Genomic DNA, 20640 nt, shown 5'->3' on the forward strand with positions numbered 1-20640 from the left:
AACGATTCTTAACCGTTATGTCATTCAGCCCTCGATAATCCACGCAGGGGCGCAGAGTACCGTCCTTCTTCTTAACAAAAAAGAACCCCGCCCCGGCCGGAGAGGAAGAAGGCACTATGGTACCGGCGTCAAGAGACACAGACAAATAATCCTCGAGAGCCTTACGTTCGGGAGCCGACAGAGAGTATAGTCTACCCCGAGGAGGAGTGGTCCCCGGAAGGAGATCAATACTACAATCATACGACCGGTGAGGAGGAAGGGAGTTGGCTCGGGACCGACTGAAGACCGTGCGCAGATCATGATATTCCTCCGGCACTCCTGTCAAATCGCCAGGTTCCTCCTGAGAAGTAGGGACAGAAGAAACGGGAGGGATGGCAGACATTAAACACTTCACATGACAAGAAACGTTCCAGGATAGGATAGAATTACTAGACCAATTAATAGAAGGATTATGACATACTAGCCAGGGATGACCCAAAACAACAGGTGTAAACGGTGAACGAAAAATCAAAAAAGAAATAGTCTCACTGTGGTTACCAGATACTGTGAGGGTTAAAGGTAGTGTCTCAAATCTGATACTGGGAAGATGACTACCATCTAAGGCGAACATGGGCGTAGGCTTCTCTAACTCTCTGAAAGGAATGTCATGTTTCCGAACCCATGCTTCGTCCATGAAACAACCCTCAGCCCCAGAGTCTATCAAGGCACTACATGTAGCACCCGAACCGGTCCAGCGTAGATGGACCGACAAAGTAGTACAGGATCTTGATGGAGAGACTTGAGTAGTTGCGCTCACCTGTAGCCCTCCGCTTACAGATGAGCTCTGGCTTTTACTGGACATGAATTAACAAAATGTCCAGCAACTCCGCAATAGAGGCACAGGCGGTTGGTGATCCTCCGTTCCCTCTCCTTAGTCGAGATGCGAATCCCTCCCAGCTGCATGGGCTCAGACTCTGAGCCAGAGGAGGGAGATGGTTGCGATGCGGAGCAGGGAAACACCGTTGATGCGAGCTCTCTTCCACGAGCCCGGTGACGAAGATCTACCCGTCGTTCTATGCGGATGGCGAGAGCAATCAAAGAGTCCACATCTGAAGGAACCTCCCGGGAGAGAATCTCATCCTTAACCACTGCGTGGAGTCCCTCCAGAAAACGAGCGAGCAGCGCCGGCTCGTTCCACTCACTAGAGGCAGCAAGAGTGCGAAACTCAATAGAATAATCCGTTATGGACCGTTCACCTTGGCATAAGGAAGCCAGGGCCCTAGAAGCCTCCCTACCAAAAACTGAACGGTCAAAAACCCGAATCATCTCCTCTTTAAAGTTCTGGAACTTGTTAGAGCAATCAGCCCTTGCCTCCCAGATAGCTGTGCCCCATTCTCGAGCCCGGCCAGTAAGGAGTGAAATGACGTAAGCAACCCGAGCTCTCTATCTAGAGTATGTGTTGGGTTGGAGAGAGAACACAATCTCACACTGCGTGAGAACGGAGCGGCACTCAGTGGGCTGCCCGGAGTAGCAAGGTGGGTTATTAACCCTAGGTTCTGGAGGCTCGGCAGGCCAGGAAGTAACAGGTGGCACGAGACGTAGACTCTGGAACTGTCCAGAGAGGTCGGAAACCTGAGCGGCCAGGTTCTCCACGGCATGGCGAGCAGCAGACAATTCCTGCTCGTGTCTGCCGAGCATGGCTCCTTGGATCTTGACGGCAGTGTAACGAGCGTCTGAAGTCGCTGGGTCCATTCCTTGGTCGGTTCCTTCTGTCATGCAGGTGAAAGAGGACCCAAAAGCGACTTGGCGAAAACAGAGTCTTTAATCCAGTAAAGTAAATACAAACAAAAAACACAACTTTCACTCGAAATGACGAGGACAAACTGGAGACTCGATCTTGAACAGCAGGTGAACAGCAGGTTGCCTCGGGAAGGCACTTGAACCAGACAGACTCAGACACCTGCTCACCACGCAGCATCTGAGGAAAACACGACACGACAGGGCGATACACAAACACAGCACGGTGAATTCTAGACAAGGAACCGACAGGACAGGAACGGAACACAAAGGAAGAAATAGGGACTCTAATCAGGGGAAAGGATCGGGAACAGGTGTGGGAAGACTAAATGATTGATTAGGGGAATAGGAACAGCTGGGAGCAGGAACGGAACGATAGAGAGAAGAGAGAGCGAGAGAGTGAGAGAGGGAGGGGGAGAGAGAGGGATAGAAAGAGGGAAAGAACCTAATAAGACCAGCAGAGGGAAACGAATAGAATGGGAAGCACAGGGACAAGACAAGATAATAAATGACAAAACATGACACCATCACTACCACAACTATATATTGAGTGCGCAACACATTATGAACACCTTCCTAATATTGAGTTGCACCCCCTTTGCCCTCAGAAAAGCCTCAATTCGTCAGGGCATGGAATAAACAAGGTGTCAAAAGCATTCCACAGGGAGGGATGCTAGCCCATGTTGACTCAAAATGCTTTCCACAGTTGTGTCAAGTTGGCTGGTCAGTCTGTCATTGAAAGAGCAGGTGTTCCTAATGTTCTGTACACAGTTAATTATAATAAGAGTACGACCCATGCAGTTTCTAATGTTTTTTGTATGTATGTATGTATGTATGTATACAGTGCATTCGGAAAGTATTCAGACCCCTTCCCTTTTCCACATTTTGTTATGTTATAGCATTATTCTAAAATGGATTATATATACTTTTTTTCTCAATAATCTCCACATAATACCTCAATGACAAAAACATTTTATTTTATTGCTAACTTATTACAATAAACAGAAACCTAATTTACATAAGTATTCAGACCCATTGTTATGAGACTCGAAATTGAGCTCAGGTGGATCCTGTTTTCATTGATCATCCTTGAGATGTTTCTACAACTTGATTGGAGTCCACCTGTGGTAAATTCAATTGATTGGACATGATTTGGAAAGGCACACACCTGTCTATATAAGGTCCCACAGTTGACAGTGCATGTCAGAGGAAAAGCCATGAAGTTGAAGGAACTGTCCATAGAACTCAGAGACAGGATTGTGTTGGCACAGATCTGGGAAGGGTACCAAAACATTTCTGCAACATTAAAGGTCCCCAAGAACACAGTGGCCTCCATCATTCTTAAATGGAAAAAGTTTGGAACCACCAAAACTCTTCCTAGAGCTGGCCACCCGACCAAACTGAGCAATCAGGGGAGAAGGGCCTTGGTCAGGGAGGTGACCAAGAACTCGATGGTCACTCTGAGAGAGCTCTAGAGTTCCTCTGTGGAGATGGGAGAACCTTCCATAAGGACAACCATCTCTGCAGCACTCCAAAAACCAGGTCTTTATAGAAGAGTGGCCAGACGGAAGCCACTCCTCAGTAAAAGGCACATGACAGCCTGCTTGGAGTTTGCCAAAAGGCACCTAAAGACAATCAGATTATTTTTTTATTTAACTTTTATTTAAACAAGGAGTCACATTAAGATTAAAAATACATCTTACAAGAGAGCCCTGTATACATTACAATAAAAACATTGTGTATAAAACAATATAATTCAGCACATAATAAACCAAAATAAACATATTTAATAAAGGCAACAATCACCATGAGAAACATGATTCTCTGGTCTGATGAAACCAAGATTGAACTCTTTGGCCTGAATACCAAACATCATGTCTGGAGGAAACCTTGCACCATCCTTACGGTGAAGCATGGTGGTGGCAGCATCATGCTGTGGGGATGTTTTTCAGCGGCAAGGACTGGGAGACTAGTCAGGATCAAGGCAAAAAAAATGAATGGAGCAAAGTACAAAAATCCTTGATGAAAAACTGCTCCAGAGCGCTCAGGACCTCAGACCGGGGCAAAGTTTCCCCTTCCAACAGGACAACGACCCTAAATGAGATATTTCAGTTTTTAATTTTTTATACATTTGCTAACATTTCTAAACCTGTTTTTGCTTTGTCATTATGGGGTATTGTGTGTAGATTGATGAGGGAAAAAACACAACTTTAATCAATTTTAGAATAAGGTTGTAATGTAACAAAATGTGGAAAAAGTCAAGGGGTCTGAATACTTTCTGAATGCACTGTATATAAGTTAGTCCGTGTCCAGTTTATTAGGTACGCCCATCAGGAATCTGGTTGGACCCCCAATTTTATCCAGAAGAGACTAAGTTCTTTGGGGCATGGATTCCACAAAGTGTGGCGTTCAAACTTTGCCCAATTGGTATCAAGGGACCTCAAGGATAAATATTTTTATATATTATCAAGTTGATGGCACATTCATATAGCGGCACCTACATAAAGCTGAGTAACTCACTCATTCATGGCTTTGGATCAAAATAAATAAGTACCAACATTCTTTCTGATAGCCTTTTATTAAAGACATGTTTTGGTTATCCTGACCTGGACACCATGTACAGTATTATGGGATGTTAGCAGGACAATATACCTTTACCAACACCTCTCTGTATTTTGATACTTTGTGGATGGGGGCTCCGGAGTGGATAGGGGCTCCCACAGTGCAAAATGCGTTGCTACAGACGCAAGGTTCGATACCCGTGCCAGCTGCCACCTGGAGACTCATGAGATGGCTTTTGGTTTTAATATAGAATCCTCCAGTCCAATCCTCCTGCCGCAGGTAGCTTAGTGATTAGAGCGTTAGGCCAATAACTGAAAGGTTGCTAGATCGAATCAGACAAGGTAAAAATCTGTTGTTCCTAGGCTGTCATTCTAAATAAGAACTTGTTCTTAACTGACTTTCCTAGTTAAATATAATAATAAATTAAATATGTAATTATTGGCGGAGAGTCACGTCATATTTTTCAATATACTGTAGGCCTACCGTAGGCGACATGAGTCTCACTAGTGTTGAGTAATGTGCTGTTAAAAGTGGTGGTCTTATTTATTTAAAGAGCATATTGAAGTTAGGATAGGATTTGAAGCAATAGCCTACAACTATTTTAGCATCATTTGGTGCTGCTCTGAGACAGGCATGGGGACTGGTCTTGATAAATCAATGAGATTTTTATTTTCACTGACTCTTCGATTGGGCATTGGTTAGACTACAATGTTATGAAATGTTATGTTCTTAGTGTAACCTTTATTTAACTAGGCAAGTCAGTTAAGAACAAATTCTTATTTATAAGGACAGCCTACTCCTTCCTCCCTGTCAGTGAAATGAATCCCGGTCTCCAGCGTGCCCGCATGACACAGAGATTTAAGTACTGTAGCCTACTCCTGACCTTTTTTTTGGAATAGAAACACCATCATTATTAATCTAATTAATTAAGCAACATTTCTTAAAATCAGTCCCATATACTATGTTCTTACAAAAAAAGGTTTTAAATTCTCTAGTACAGCCACTATTGAAGGCTATCAAATGCTTCTCAAAGATGTTCTCTGGTGGTCAAACTAGCACTAACTTGCATTAATGGTACCAGTGTTGGCACTTAAATAATGTGCCATAGAATTCTGTGGCACCATGCAAGCTGTGCTGCGGTACACTGCAACTTTTAAAGGAAAAACCACTGTAACTGAATACCTCAATGTCTGCCTGCTTTATATAGCAAGTCACAGCAACGTGACACACTGTCTATAGGAGCCAACTACACTGCTCAAAAAAAATAAAGGGAACACTTAAACAACACAATGTAACTCCAAGTCAATCACACTTCTGTGAAATTTGGAAGCAACACTGATTGGAAGCAACACTGATTGACAATAAATTTCACATGGTGTTGTGCAAATGGAATAGACAACAGTTGGAAATTATAGGCAATTAGCAAGACACCCCCAATAAAGGAGTGGTTCTGCAGGTGGTGACCAGTACATCAGGTGGTGGCCAGTACATCAGGAGACGTGGAGGAGGCCGTAGGAGGGCAACAACCCAGCAGCAGGACCGCTACCTCTGCCTTTGTGCAAGGAGGAGCAGGAGGAGCACTGCCAGAGCCCTGCAAAATGACCTCCAGCAGGCCACAAATGTGCATGTGTCTGCTCAAACGGTCAGAAACAGACTCCATGAGGGTGGTATGAGGGCCCGAAGTCCACAGGTGGGGGTTGTGCTTACAGCCCAACACCGTGCAGGACGTTTGGCATTTGCCAGAGAACACAAAGACTGGCAAATTTGCCACTGGCGCCCTGTGCTCTTCACAGATGAAAGCAGGTTCACACTGAGCACATGTGACAGACGTGACAGAGTCTGGAGACGCCGTGGAGAACATTCTGCTGCCTGCAACATCCTCCAGCATGACCGGTTTGGAGGTGGGTCAGTCATGGTGTGGGGTGGCATTTCTTTGGAGGGCCGCACAGGCCTCCATGTGCTCGCCAGAGGTAGCCTGACTGCCATTAGGTACCGAGATGAGATCCTCAGACCCCTTGTGAGACCATATGCTGGTGCGGTTGGCCCTGGGTTCCTCCTAATGCAAGACAATGCTAGACCTCATGTGGCTGGAGTGTGTCAGCAGTTCCTGCAAGAGGAAGGCATTGATGCTATGGACTGGTGCGCCCATTCCCCAGACCTGAATCCAATTGAGCACATCTGGGACATCATGTCTCGCTCCATCCACCAACGGCACGTTGCACCACAGACTGTCCAGGAGTTGGCGGATGCTTTAGTCCAGGTCTGGGAGGAGATCCCTCAGGAGACCATCCGCCACCTCATCAGGAGCATGCCCAGACGTTGTAGGGAGGTCATACAGGCACGTGGAGGCCACACACACTACTGAGCCTCATTTTGACTTGTTTTAAGAACATTACATCAAAGTTGGTTCAGCCTGTAGTGTGGTTTTCCACTTTAATTTTGAGTGTGACTCCAAATCCAGACCTCCATGGGTTTGATTTCCATTGATCATTTTTGTGTGATTTGTTGTCAGCACATTCAACTATGTAAAGAAAAAAGTATTTAATAAGAATATTTCATTCATTCAGTTATAGGATGTGTTATTTTAGTGTTCCCTTTATTTTTTTGAGCAGTGTATTTTCGTGAACCTAATAAACCGGCCACTGAGTGTATATATGCAGATTCTGCTCACTCACTCTCTCCCTCTCTTTCCTGCAGTGCTGGGAAACCTGGCAGAGACGTATGTGTCTGCCATCCGGAGCGGGCAGATCCCCTGCCTGGACAATGCTGTGTTGGCGCTGGCCCAAATTGAGAACTCCAGTGCCATCGAGAGGGCCAGGGCCCACTACCAGAAAGGCATGGCTGACTGGGTAGCCTACCCCACAGAGACTCAAGAGGAGCTGTCTGAAGTGCATGCTGTCATGGAGAAGGAGGCTGTAGCCATATTCATCAACAACTCCTTCAAAGACGAGGACCAGAAGTACCAGTTGGAGCTCATGGTATGGGAATATAGATTCTATATTCAATGAGTCAATATTACATTTAATGATACATGTCTTTAACAAGATTAGGTTAATTTGCCATTTGGGTGAACTATCTCTTTTATGGTACCATTTTATTACCTCAACTCAACCAAGACATTCTGGTTTGTTCTGGTACATTCTGAACCAACCTCTTTCTATAGAAAGTGGTTCAAGAGGAGTATGAGAAGATCTGTGAGAGGAACTACAAGGAGTCCCAGAAGTCATGCGAGTCCAAAATCCAATGCATCTTTGCCCCCCTGGAGGAGAAAATAAGGGATGGCTTCTACATGACCCCTGGAGGATACAAAGAGTACTGCAACGACCTGAAACTGGCCACCAGCGAATACAGATCTGAGGGAGGCAGGGGAGTGAAGGTATGTTGGGGAGGTGGTGCTTCAGCTATTTTAGAATATTATGTAATTATCATGTTTTGTGGATTCTGGTCAAAGGAGTTATGAATGCACTGATGTGATGTTGAAAGTGATATATTATGTGTGGTGGTTCCAGGGTGAAGAGGTACTGAATGAGTACTTGCAAAGGAAGGCCAGCATTGGTGAGGCCATCCTGTCAGCAGACCAGTCTCTCACTGAAGCTGAGCAGAGAGCAGAAGGTGATATTATAAATATAAAACTAACATCTGCCAAATCAGTGTGCTAAAATGACAACACACAACCTGACGACAACATTCTAATGACCACCACATGAAGGCTTACCTATCACTCTCTTTCCCTTGGTCTCTCTCTGTCACTCATACTCTCTCTCTCTTTAGCCGAGCAAGCAAGAAGGGAGGCATCTGAGCGGGAGAATCGAGCCATGGAGGAGCAGCTGGTTGTCCAGGAGAGGTTGAGAGCGGACCAGCAGAGAACATATGAGGAGAATGTGAACCAGCTGATGGAGAGGATGGAGAGAGACAGCAGAAATGCCATAGCAGAGCACAATAGAGTTCTACAGGCCAGACTGAAGGTAGGAATAAAAAAAACACAAACATTGAGAAGTACACTTTAAAACTACAGTACCTGTAGTAATACGATGTGTGTCTGTGTACACTGCATTTGTCAGTTATACACTGTGTATGTGATGTACTGTATGTGGCAAACTTTATTTGTCATTTCAGGAGCAGAGTGATCTCCTCCAGCAAGGATTTGATGACAAAGCATGCCAAATGCAAAGAGAGATAGATTCCCTTAAGGATGCGAAGGCACAAGAGGTAGAGAATAGGCCATCATTCATTAGCAAGGCTCTGGATACTGTTGGGACTGCAGCTACAATGTTCCTACCAGGAATATTCCCCAAAATTGGAGGAATAGCTTTGAAATTATTTTCAAAGTTGTTCTGATGAAAGTTCTCAAGGAGAATGATAAATTATCAAATTAGTATTATTCCCATAGACACGTTTAATCATTTATTGATTCAATCAGTTGGATAGCCTTAGCTAGCATAAATAGAATTCCTCTCTTTATGAGCAGGGTGTTTGAGTAGGCTAAATTAGCTAGCTCCATTAGCTAGCTAAGAAAGTGAAAATGAGAAAAAAAAATACAACAAAATATAGCTAGCTAGCTCTCTTTCTCTCTCTCTCTGTTGCTTCTCCTTCATTTAGAATAAATTAATTTGTTCAAAACTGTTCAACTATTTTATATCTCTGAGTCAACTACTCATCAGATTGTATGCTAGCTAGCTAGCTATAGCTTATGATTTCAGTACTAGATTAATTATCTGATCCTTTGATTAGGTGGACAACATGTCAGTTCATGCTACAAGAGCTCTGATAGGTTGGAGACTGTCCTCCGGAAGTCATCATAATTACTGTGTAAGTTCATGTAAGGGGGTGAGAACCATGAGCCTCCTAGCTTTTGTATTGAAGTTAATGTACACAGAGGAGGATGGAAAATAGCTCTCTTCTGGCTACAACATGGTGCTACCCCAGTGTGTTTTAATCAGTTATCTGGTGACATGTTCATATAGTTAGTATAGTTTTAAATAAAACTGTTTAAAATGTTTCACAATTGTTTTATTCACTGATTAGGATGGTTCTTCTCTTTCTCCTCTGAGGAGCCTCCACTGGTTGACACATGTGTAAGGCTTGGAGGGATACCTCCACCCAACAGATACCTACCTGTAAATGTACGATGTTGCTTTTTGCAAAACGTTCAGCAAATTCCCACACTTGTCTTGCACTGGACATGCCAACAATATGAACATGGACATTCTGCAGAGAGAAAGAAAATGTCAAAGAAAAAGATAAAGCAACATAGAAGAACAACAAAATAAGTCTGCACTATTCTGCTGGCAGTTGGAAAGATCAATTATAGTATTAAAATTTGCTTACAAAGAAATCAAACATGTAATTCTGTGGGAGTGATAGCCTTGAAAAAAATTGAAGAATCTTGGCCAGGACTTAAATAACTACTGTTTATATACTTATCTAACAAACCGGAGGCATAAAAACATATGACTTGCAGGAACTATCAAAACAGACTGCATTCTGCAGATGATCTGATCTATATATCAATTTCCACCCAGCTGGGCATAGATCCTTATCATGGAAACATTAGCTAATCTGTGCAGCACGTAGCTCAGGATGACCCCACGAACAAGCCACAAATTGAAGAACCTGTTCACACTCCACTCAATGGCTCTTCAAACCTCACCAGGCAGTCACTGGGCATGAACAGATGTGTGTGGTGTTTGTTTAGTGTGCAGATTGATGACTGACAGGTCATTTACTCCTACTCACCTGGGGCTGGTACTGGACATTCTGCCGAAAATAATCAAATTGCCTCCTCTACTAGAATAGTAAGAAAAAATGTTTAAAATATGTATTTTCCAGATGTTGAAATCGGGATTTTTTTCAGTTCTGAATGAAAGTTTAAAATATTAAATGTATGTCAGCTACCCAACTTTATCAGGGGGAGTTATTCTGAGCCTACTTGCAATGTGTTTACACAGAGGGAAATGCAGAAGAATTTTACATTTGCACTATGATCAGCTCGTAAAAAATGTAAGGCTACAAACTAAAAGCCACTGATCATGACAATTTAGCCCCCTGGATGCAACTCCTGAACAGCAGTTGTGAGTAGCCGGCAGTTTTTCCTAGCCACGTACTTCTACATCTGCATTGCTTGCTGTTTGGGGTTTTAGGCTGGGTTTCTGTATAGCACTTTGTGACATCTGCTGATGTAAAAAGGGCTTTATAAAACCATTTGATTGATTGATTGACCTGGTTTTTACTCTGTTCCACAATGACCTCTTTTGCCTCCTCTGCCCGTCCTTTGTTACGACACACTAGGTGGACCGTCCCATCTGTAGAGCAATAAAACCCAAAATAACCCAATGTTAACCACACAACCCTATATCAAAAACGGTGTAAACTATAATTACCTTAAAGCACCTCTTCCACCTGAGGGGGAATCTAATAACATATTGTCCCTCGTGGTTGGTCTGTCAGTCTGTATGTCTACATAAACCTTTATGAGACCTCACTTTGAGGTTTGGTGCCATTTGGGCTGGGGCGCACTCATAACTCCACAATGAATCATTATCTAGCCTATCACCCACTATGACTGTAAAGGAATCTTAATGTGGACTGTATAGACATCCTGTATTGAGAAATGGTACCATACATTTATGATGGAAAACATCTATTCACTCACTGTTGTATGAATTTATCCAACTCTAGGGCATTAAATGTTGCCTATACAGTACCTATTTTGGCTATTTCATGGGCAGTAGCTTTTCCAACGGCGCTGTTGGCCCCAGTGATCACAAAAGATCTGCCACTCAGGTTCACATCCAGGTCCCCAGGATTACAATCTTTAGTTGCTGCTTCTGTAGAACACAAGAACAACATATCTCAACAAGGTCCTTGGTATTATGGGGATTATGGAACGGAGATAGATTACTGTTGGATACGAAATTAGCCAAAGATCATGCAAAGCACAGGGCACATACTCACCACTACCATGAAGAAAAAAATACAGTCAACATAGTAATTGCATGACTGCTAATAAAATAAACTGTATCTTTGCTAACATCAATCTGAATGCACCGATGGGCAGTATTTCTGTTACATGTATTTTAAATATGCATTTAATCATTTGTATAACACTTTCACGCTACATTCGTATCGGAAGTATGATGGCACTATAGTATGATAAGAGTGTCTGCTAAATTAACTAGATATGAATATGTAAAAATGAACTATTCCAAAGCATGCTGTGTATTATTGAAATGAGCTCTGACCGAAACAGGGCAAATAATAATACCCAGTGTGCTTTGCAGTTCATTTTGGAATGTACATTTTCATATATACATTTTGGTTATTTACCAAACACTGTCTTACAGTCAATGCATTCCACTAAGGTAGATAAACAACAACATATCACATAGCAAGTAAAACGTTTCTGGAACCGTTACTGAGACATTGTTGCTGTTCAGCCGGCTACTTCCAAACGTTTTTTAAAATACATGTCGTTTGTATTTTAATTAAATACATTACAAAATACATGTATTTCTTAGTTCATTTTGATACATGATCTTTGTGTTATTTTTGTAATTGTAATTTTTGCCCATCCCTGTCTGTAAATTAGTCTCTGTGAAGACATGAGTAGTCAGAACCTCTACAATTCCAACCTTCGATTTATGCGCAATAGGCCTTCTACCAAATACCAATACTCACTTTGTGTATTCTTGAAGTCCTTTAACGAGCCAAACGGCTAGTGTAACATTTCATAACGACACTAAACAAGACACGCCTCTTTTTACAATAACAACGAATGACTCGTCGTCCAATTGGTGGTGGAAACACACGGTCACGTGGTGCAACACGACTCTCTCTTCAGCTTGCTAAACTACTGCTAAAAATGACAAATGTGTTCATATTGGCAAGTGTTTGGTTTATAGTAAAGTAAACTCAGTAGTGAAACTAACTATCCAAATAGTTAACATCATCAACAAGGTTATAAAATGGGCACTGCTACGGGTATCTTTATAATTGGTGTAACTTCCTTCCCTTTCAGTTGTCAGGATGGCCGAGTGGTCTAAGGCGCCAGACTCAAGGTTCTACCTTCCACAGTAATGGGGTTTCTGGTCTCCGAATGGAGGCGTGGGTTCAAATCCCACTTCTGACAAAACTTTTTGGGGGTAGATTAAATTAGTAAAAATAGCAACAAACGAAGATTTATTTACAACCCTCCAGGTCAAAGCAACGCCGGTAAAGTGCCATATCTGGTATAATGTTCAGCCAATGACAAAGCCATAAATCCAAATTTTCACAAGAAAAGTTGTATTATTTCCTCATTTCCACTGATAAATTGTTAACGCTAGCTGTGAGATGTTTGCAGTATTACCAGTAACGTTAGCTAGCTATTTCCTAACAAAATGTGAACTAGCTGGATTTGCTAACAAAATGGAAATACCCAACTAGCGATATAATACATTTCTCGATATCATACATTTAATATTGTAAAGTAATGTAAAACTGTAGTACCGGACCCGATATGAAGAAAGGCTCTTTTTTCTTAAAGCTACTCAGAGTTGTCAGGATGGCCGAGCGGTCTAAGGCGCCAGACTCAAGGTGAAAATCCTTCCTCGAAAGGGCATTCTGGTCTCCGAATGGAGGCGTGGGTTCGAATCCCACTTCTGACAAATAATTTTGGAGCCTACACTTTTTTAAATGTAGGCTAGTTGGTGAGTATAGAAATACACCTGTCTTATTGTTAATTGTGAAAGTTAGTTATAAGACAATAACAAATGTAAAATGGATGATATATCAAACCTTGTCAACTGGGGTTATTCAGCAGACTGCTTAGGCTATTTCAAACCAATACAAATATTACATGTGGGAATCAGCATAATGATTGATCAGTGGTCGAAATGTTTTCACTCTGATATCAAAGTGAGTGACATTGCTTTATGGCCTTTGCCAATAATAAGTAGTAGTAGACTACTAATTGTTTATGTGGAATTAGAATGTGAGGTGATTCACTCAAATCTCCAACAGATGTCACTGTGTTCCAATGTTTAGGTGATACCAAGCAGCAGATAGAGCACTGTATTTCTAAAATTCTAAGAAACGTGAATACAGGTTAAAACAATCCTACAGTAGTTTGATTTAAACAACCTGTTCTGGTATTAGATCTATGAAGCATTTTCTCTTCCGCCCATGATGGCTTTTGGTAGGATGGGGAGAATAAACATACACACTTACTACATGAGACAAATGTCCCTAGCGGACTGACACAATATGGCTTTTTACGCAACGACATGGAGAGGGAAAGAGATAGAGGGAAACTTTTTGTGGATACATTTTAGAACTATTCTCACATTAATGTCACAACTCTCCTGTGAGGATACGAAGGATCAGGTTACAGTGAGTCCGCTCTACAGTGCCCTCTCTCTCGCTCTCCAGCAGAGAGGGAGAGGGGTGAAGTTGGTCATTTAATGACGGTTCCTTGTAGAAACTCTGCAGGATGGTTGGGAAAGAAACCTTTTGTTTCAAGGAGATTCCTCCTGCCAAAACTACAACATAAAAAGGTTGAATAATGAAAATATTTCTGTAATCTAACAGTTGGAATGGTCCGTTGTCAGATTAGTTGTTGTTTTGGGATCTCATTAAGGACGGTATAACAACATAACTGAATCTCTTAAATATTTCCCATTTGTCAGGTTTACATCCAAAATGTTGTGGAACTTATAGGATTAAATACGAAACTATTTGTGAAAAGATGAAATGTGATCTTTGCCTTCTAAATGAGAAAATGATTTTTCATGTAAAGTTTATCCAGTCAGTAACCATGCCCACGTGAGCACAGACTTTATGCCAAACATAATGGACCGCCCTTTTTCCCCAAGTGTTTAAAAGGACCCACTGAAGAATTCTCTATAGACCAGTTACTTGCAGCACCAGCTGAATACATTACAAGTGGTTAAGAAAACTACAAGATCAGACCAAGCAGGCGGACGGTGTTGAACCGGACGTCATGAATGGTCAGACTCTATGAGACCAGAAAAACATGGAGCGTGGCTGCATCTTGAAATTATTAGAAACTCTGAAAGAAGAAGACTACACAGGAACATTCAGTATGCAGCTGTTTAAGTACTTTAGTTTAGTAAACTCTGCCGCGAACCACTGGGTGGTACATTGAAAGATCCATTCTAACAAACACTTCCTCTGGAAGATCCGTTCTCACAGACACTCCAAAACCAAGAAGCTAGAACTACAAAAGACATGGTGATCTCTGGTGGACAACCAGAGACTTACACAACCAGACTTTCTGTCGATTACCCCCGTAGATGGATTGAGTGTTTTCAACAGAGAGACAGCAAAGACATACACACGTAAAAATATACATTGCAATTATTTCGAATGAGCAGCCGTTCATGTGCAAAGTATTCACATTTCCATGAGCATAGTTATCAGCCATATGTAGGTTAGTGGAATTCCTTTCCGTCTCCTTTTCCCTCTCTTTTGAATCTGCCATTTTGTGTAACAAGCCATAATATTGTTTTAGTCCACTAGGGACTTTTCATTGCATCATGTTAGTAATCAATGTGTAAGCTATCCTATTTGTTTGTTTATGTAATTCTGTGTGATTATTTAGTTTAGTTCGTAAATAAATAATTAAGCCAATTTGTGTATCGCTGATTCATCATTTATGCTAGGGTTCGTGCAGATATCCAAGAGTTTTGCGTCATTCAGAATGAGACCGAAGGTAAATAATAATTAATGAATTGACTGTGACTGATGTAAAATATATTTCTATCTCTAGAGTTAAGTCGGGCAATAGTAACTTGTTAAATAACTTTTCCTGTGGTGCCCCAGATTACTACTTGTTTTTGTTCGTGTATTCATTCTGGATAAAAATGATTATGTACCAAGCTGCACTTTGGTCCTCCTCTCCTTCCACCAAAGAAAATCGTTACAGATAGTTAAGACACAACATTAATCATATAGTTTGCACACGAACTGCCTCCCGTTTGGAATAAGAAATCATTAATGCATTTATGTGTGTTCTTTTGTTCGCCATTTATTTCTGTCGCTGATTGTCCGGAAGGGTCTGGACCCATCTCTTCTGCTGTTGTTCAGTCTGGAAGAGAGCCAGTTATGTCAATGTTCCCATTGGTGATGAGCGTAGTAGGATAGTCTCACTTAAATTCACTCTTCTCGATATCTAACTTAGGACAGCTAATCAGCCGTACCAGTGATTGCCTGGGGGATGAGCTTCTCGCCTACACCTCGTGTTGATTATTCAAGATTAAGCATTTAAACCACTTTAGACATGGGCTGCAACTCCCCATCTTTCCTGGTCTCTGAGATTCAGCGTGTGGGCTGCAACTCCTCGTCTTTCCTGGTCTACAATGTTAATTTTTAGCCCGTCCTTTTAGCCCGTCCTTTTAACCGTCCTTAAGAAAAGGACGGTTCCATCAGGCTGACATGCTCTTCTGACCTCACTTGGGGTGTGGCTACTTAATGTGAAAGGATATGATTGGAAGTAATCTCTTTGTCTCCTAAAATAGGAATGCTATCTTAACAAAAAATATGTTCATTATTTTTTTCATATCATTTGCACAACTTATTGGATGGAAACTTGACAGATAAAGGGTATATACTTTCCAAGTAACAGTATTTTGTCCATACCTTTTTTATGACATCACAAAATGAAAACCAACATGACATCAGTTTTCTACAGCTCCCCACTGACCATTCCCCACGTTCTTATGTTAGAATGATTGTTCCGGACCTCCTGAGTGGCACAGTGGTCTACGGAACTGCATCATTGTGTTAGCTGTGTCACAAGAGATTCTGGATTCGAGTCCAGGCTCTGTCGCAGCTGGCCGTGACCGGGAGACCGATGGGGCGGTGCACAATTGACCCAGCGTCGTCCGGGTTCGGGGAGGATTTGGCCGGCAGGGATGTCCTTGTCCCATCGCGCACTAGTGACTCCTGTGGCGGGCCGGGCGCAGTGCACGCTGACATGGTCGTCAGGTGTACGGTGTTTTCTCCGACACATTGGTGCAGCTGGCTTCCGGGTTAAGTGGGCATTGTGTCAAGAAGCAGCGTGGCTTAGTTTGGTTGTGTAAGAACATTCCTTGGGTTAAATACTGGATGGGGGAAAGAAAGTCTCCTTCTCCTGTAATTTACAACAGGGTGTGAACTGTTGACCATCCAGCAGCTCCCTCCCCCTCTGTGGGAGAGAGAGAGGCCTTGTTACTGTCAACCCCCGCCAGTCGGATCTGACCCATTCTGATCCTCACAGGAGAGTGGCTACCACAGCATTTTGCACCGATACACCATCCCATCCGGTTTGCGCTTAGTGGGACTATCATTTGCTTTTCAACAAGACAATGACCCAACACACCTCCAGGCTGTGTAAAGGCTATTTGACCAAGAAGGAGAATGATGGAGTGCAGTATCAGATGACCTGGCCTCCACAATCACCCGAGCTCAATTCAATTGAGATGGTTTGGGATGAGTTGGACCGCTGAGTGAAGGAAAAGCAGCAATCAAGTGCTCAGCATATGTGGGAACTCCTTCAAGACTGTTGGAAAAGCATTCTAGGTAAAGAGGTATGAGAGAATGCCAAGAGTGTGCAATGCTGTCCTCAAGGCAAAGGGTGGCTACTTTGAAGAATCTAAAATATATTTGGATTTGTGTAACACTTTTTTGGTTACTACATGATTCCATATGTGTTATTTCATAGTTTTGATGTCTTCACTATTACTCTACAATGTAGAAAATATAGAAATAAAGAAAAACCCTTGAATGAGTAGGTGTGTCCAAACTTTTGACTGGTACTGTATATATATATATATATATATATATACACTCAGGACACCGACATTGCTTGTCCTAATATTTCTATATTTCCTAATTCCATTGTTTTACTTTTTAGATTTGTGTGTAACGTTGTATATTGTTAGATATTACTGCACTGTTGGAGCTAGGAACACATGCATTTCGCTACATCCGCAGTAACATCTGCTAAAGATGTGTATGTGATCAATAACATTTGATTTGATTGTAAAATGGGCCTTTGATTTGTGTATTTAACAGCAGTGGTAACCTCCGTGATTCTCACTTCCTGCTGCGAGGTCCTGATGCTCTGATGGTTGTTTCAGCTCCTGTCTGGGAAACTACTGTTTCCTGAAGCCACACACTAGCTGCTGGGCAAGGCCCTCCGCAGAGCACAGCATTATGGGAGAGCACAGGGAACTTAGTATGGACATGAGGGGGTGGGCACAAGACTCAAGATGAAATCAGTAGGGCGATTTGGAAAGCCATAGACAGTCAATCAACAATTTAGTAATATTTGTAGGAAAGGTTTTCATCATTAGCTTACAATCTGTGGATACTATGGGATTAGAAGGGTTCAAAAGTCATGTAAAACATCACAGCATGGCTGAAAAATATGTATGTGGACACCTGTTCATCGAACACCTCATACCAAAATCATGGGTATTAATATGGAGTTGTTCCCTCCTTTGCTTCTATAACAGCCTCCACTCTTCTGGGAAGGCTTTCCACTAGATGTTGGAACATTGCTTTGGGGACTTGCTTCCATTCTGCCAGAAGAGCATTAGTGAGGTCGGGCACTGATGTTGGGTGATTAGGCCTGCCTCACAGTTGGCATTCCAATTAATCCCGAAGATGTTCGATGGGGTTGAGGTCAGGGCTCTGTGCAGGCCAGTAAAGTTCTTCCACACCAATCTCAACAAATCATTTTTGTATGGACCTCACTTTGTACACAGGGGCATTGTCATGCTGAAACAGTAAAGGGCCTTCCCCAAACTGTTGCCAGAAAGTCAGAAGCACAGAATTGTCGAGAATGTCGGTGTATGCTGGAGCGTTAATATTTCCCTTCACTGGAAGTAAGGGGCCTATCCTGAACCATGAAAAACAGCCCCAGACCATTATTCCTCCTCCACCAAACATTACAGTTGGCACTATGCATTCGGGCAGGTCGAACCCAGATTCGTCTGTCGGACTGCCAGATGGTGAAGCGGGACTCCAGTAAATGTGTTTCCACTGCAGCCAGCTGATGCTTGACATTATGCATGGAGATCTCAGGCTTGTGTGCGGCTGCTCGGCCATGGAAATCCATTACATGAAGCTTCCAACGAACAGTTCTTGTGTTGAAATTGCTTCTAGAGGCAGTTTGGAACTTGTTGCAACCGAGGACATACGATTTTTATGCTCTATGCGCTTCAGCACTCGGCAATCCCGTTCTGTGAGCTTCTGTGGCCTACCACTTTGTAGCTGAGCCGTTGTTACTTCTAGACGTTTCCACTTCACAATACAACACTCTTCAGTAAGGCCATTCTTTTGACTATTTTTTATATGGAGATTGCATGGATGTGTGCTCGATTTTATACACCAGTCAGCAGCTAGTGTGGCTGAAATAGCCGAATCCACTATTTTGAAGGGGTGTCCATATACCTTTGTATATTAGTCGTGGCCAAAAGTTTTGAGAATGACACAAATATGAATTTTCACAATGTTTGCTGCTTCAGTGTCTTTAGATATTTTTGTCAGATGTTACTATGAAATAGTGAAATATAATTACAAGCATTTCTGTCACATCCTGACCAGAGAAAGCCTGTATTTTCTATGGTAGAGTAGATCAGGGCATGACTAGGGGTTTTAGTCTAGTTTATTATTTCTATGTGGGGTTCTAGGTTTAATTTTCTACGTTGGTGTTTGTGTATGATTCCCAATTAGAGGCAGCTGGTAATCATTGTCTCTAATTGGGGAGCATACTTAAATTGCATTTTTCCACCTGTGGGTTATAGGATATTGTTTATGTTACTGTGTTTGGAGTTAGTGCACTTTGCACCTCTGTTGTCACGGTTTGTTCGTTTATTGTTTTGTTAAGTTTCACTATTATTAAAGCATGTGGAACTCTACATTTGCTGCACCTTGGTCCATCTCTACAAACAAACATGACAGAATATCCCATCAACAAAGGACCAAGCAGCGTGTCCAGGAGGAGGAAGTATCCTGGACTTGGGAAGAGATCCTGGATGGGAAGGGATCCTGGACTTGGGAGGAAATCCTGGCAGGACAGGATCGCCTTCCTTGGCGGGAGTCGCCTAGGAGCATGAGAGGACAGCGACGACGTCGGGGAGGAAAGCCACAGACACCCCAAGATAAAAATAATTGTGGGGGGCACATGGAGCAGTCGGTGGAGCCGAGGAGTGAACCAGAGCCAGTCTGGGAGAAGAGGGAGAATTTGGAGGAGAGAGAAATGGGAGAGTTGAGTTGGTGGAGGATGCACGGCATTTCCCTAAGGAACGTGTTGTCAGTAATCGTCCTGATAAGTGTGTTAAAGTTCGGGTATACGCACCAGGTCTCCAGTGAGTCTTCACAGCCCAGTACTTCCTGTGCCAGCTCCTCGCACTTGTTGTGCCAGCTCTACGCTCCAGACCTCCAGTGAGTCTTCACAGCACAGTACATCCTGTGCCTGCTCCTCGCACTCTCCCTGAAGTGCGTGTCACCAGTCTGGCGCCACCTATGCCGGCCCCATGCATCAGGCCTCAAGTGCGCCTCCTCAGTCCAGAGCATCCGGCGACGGTTCCCAGTCCAGAGCTCCCTGAGACGGTCCACGGTCCAGAACCTCCAGCTCCATGGCCGAATCCTTCCCCTGCGCCGATGCCCAGTCTATGCTCGGCGTTCAGTCCAGCTCCAAGGCTAGAGTCTTCTTCGGCGTTGGTGCCAAGTCCAGACACGGCGTCTAGTCCCGCTCCAAGGCAGGAGCCTTCCTCGGTATCTAGGTCCAGTCCAGGCACAGTGTTCAGCCTGGGTCCATGGCTGGATCCGCAGGATGAGAGGGTACTTCATCCCGCACCAGAGCCACCCCCGATGCTGGCAGATGAGTGGGTACTTCATCCCGCACCAAAGCCACCCCCGATGCTGGCAGATGAGCGGGTACTTCATCCCGCACCAGAGCCACACCCGATGCTGGCAGATGAGCGTGTACGTCATCCCGCACCAGAGCCACACCCAATGCTGGCAGATGAGCCACCTTTGGGGGGGGGGGTACTGTTACGTCCTGACCATAGAAAGCCTGTATTTTCTATGGTAGGGTAGGTCAGGGCGTGACTAGGGGTTTTTGATCCGATAAATGGTGCAATCTTATTGGCAGCAATATCCTTGCCCGTGAAGCCCTTTTTGTGCAAAGTAATGATGACGGCACGTGTTTCCTTGCAGGTAACCGTGACTGACAGAGGAAGAACAATGATTCCAAGCACCACCCTCCTTTTGAAGCTTTGTCTGTTATTCAAACTCAATCAGCATGACAGAGTG

The 20640-nt window shown here is 43.3% G+C and overlaps 1 protein-coding gene, 1 long non-coding RNA gene and 2 other non-coding genes across 6 annotated transcripts in view; 3 read left to right on the plus strand and 1 right to left on the minus strand.

Annotated features, from left to right (window-relative positions):
• Positions 1-8981, plus strand: part of LOC124046676 (guanylate-binding protein 1-like) — a 20118-nt gene extending 11137 nt beyond the window's left edge. For both annotated transcript variants that reach the window (XM_046367329.1, XM_046367320.1), the window contains exons 7-11: positions 7036-7316; positions 7502-7714; positions 7848-7950; positions 8110-8303; positions 8455-8981. In XM_046367329.1, the coding sequence (XP_046223285.1) occupies positions 7036-7316; positions 7502-7714; positions 7848-7950; positions 8110-8303; positions 8455-8676 (1013 nt within the window). In that variant the 3' untranslated portion in view covers positions 8677-8981. The remainder of the gene's footprint in view (positions 1-7035; positions 7317-7501; positions 7715-7847; positions 7951-8109; positions 8304-8454) is intronic.
• LOC124046691 lies at positions 6840-12087 on the minus strand. 2 transcript variants are annotated; one of them, XR_006841046.1, is made up of 7 exons: positions 12016-12087; positions 11043-11165; positions 10558-10640; positions 10075-10122; positions 9454-9546; positions 8054-8165; positions 6840-7932 (listed from the first exon to the last, which is right to left on the minus strand). It is a non-coding gene; the product is annotated as an uncharacterized LOC124046691 (long non-coding RNA). The 2 variants fall into 2 exon arrangements; XR_006841045.1 differs by having other exon boundaries at positions 8054-8228.
• A 270-nt stretch (positions 12088-12357) lies between these two features.
• Positions 12358-12466, plus strand: trnal-caa. The gene is made up of 2 exons: positions 12358-12395; positions 12421-12466. It is a non-coding gene; the product is annotated as a tRNA-Leu (tRNA).
• A 408-nt stretch (positions 12467-12874) lies between these two features.
• On the plus strand, positions 12875-12983 carry trnal-caa. The gene is made up of 2 exons: positions 12875-12912; positions 12938-12983. It is a non-coding gene; the product is annotated as a tRNA-Leu (tRNA).
• The last annotated feature ends 7657 nt before the right edge of the window (positions 12984-20640 follow it).

This window comes from Oncorhynchus gorbuscha, linkage group LG01 (assembly GCF_021184085.1).
Source record: "Oncorhynchus gorbuscha isolate QuinsamMale2020 ecotype Even-year linkage group LG01, OgorEven_v1.0, whole genome shotgun sequence".
Taxonomy (NCBI): domain Eukaryota; kingdom Metazoa; phylum Chordata; class Actinopteri; order Salmoniformes; family Salmonidae; genus Oncorhynchus; species Oncorhynchus gorbuscha.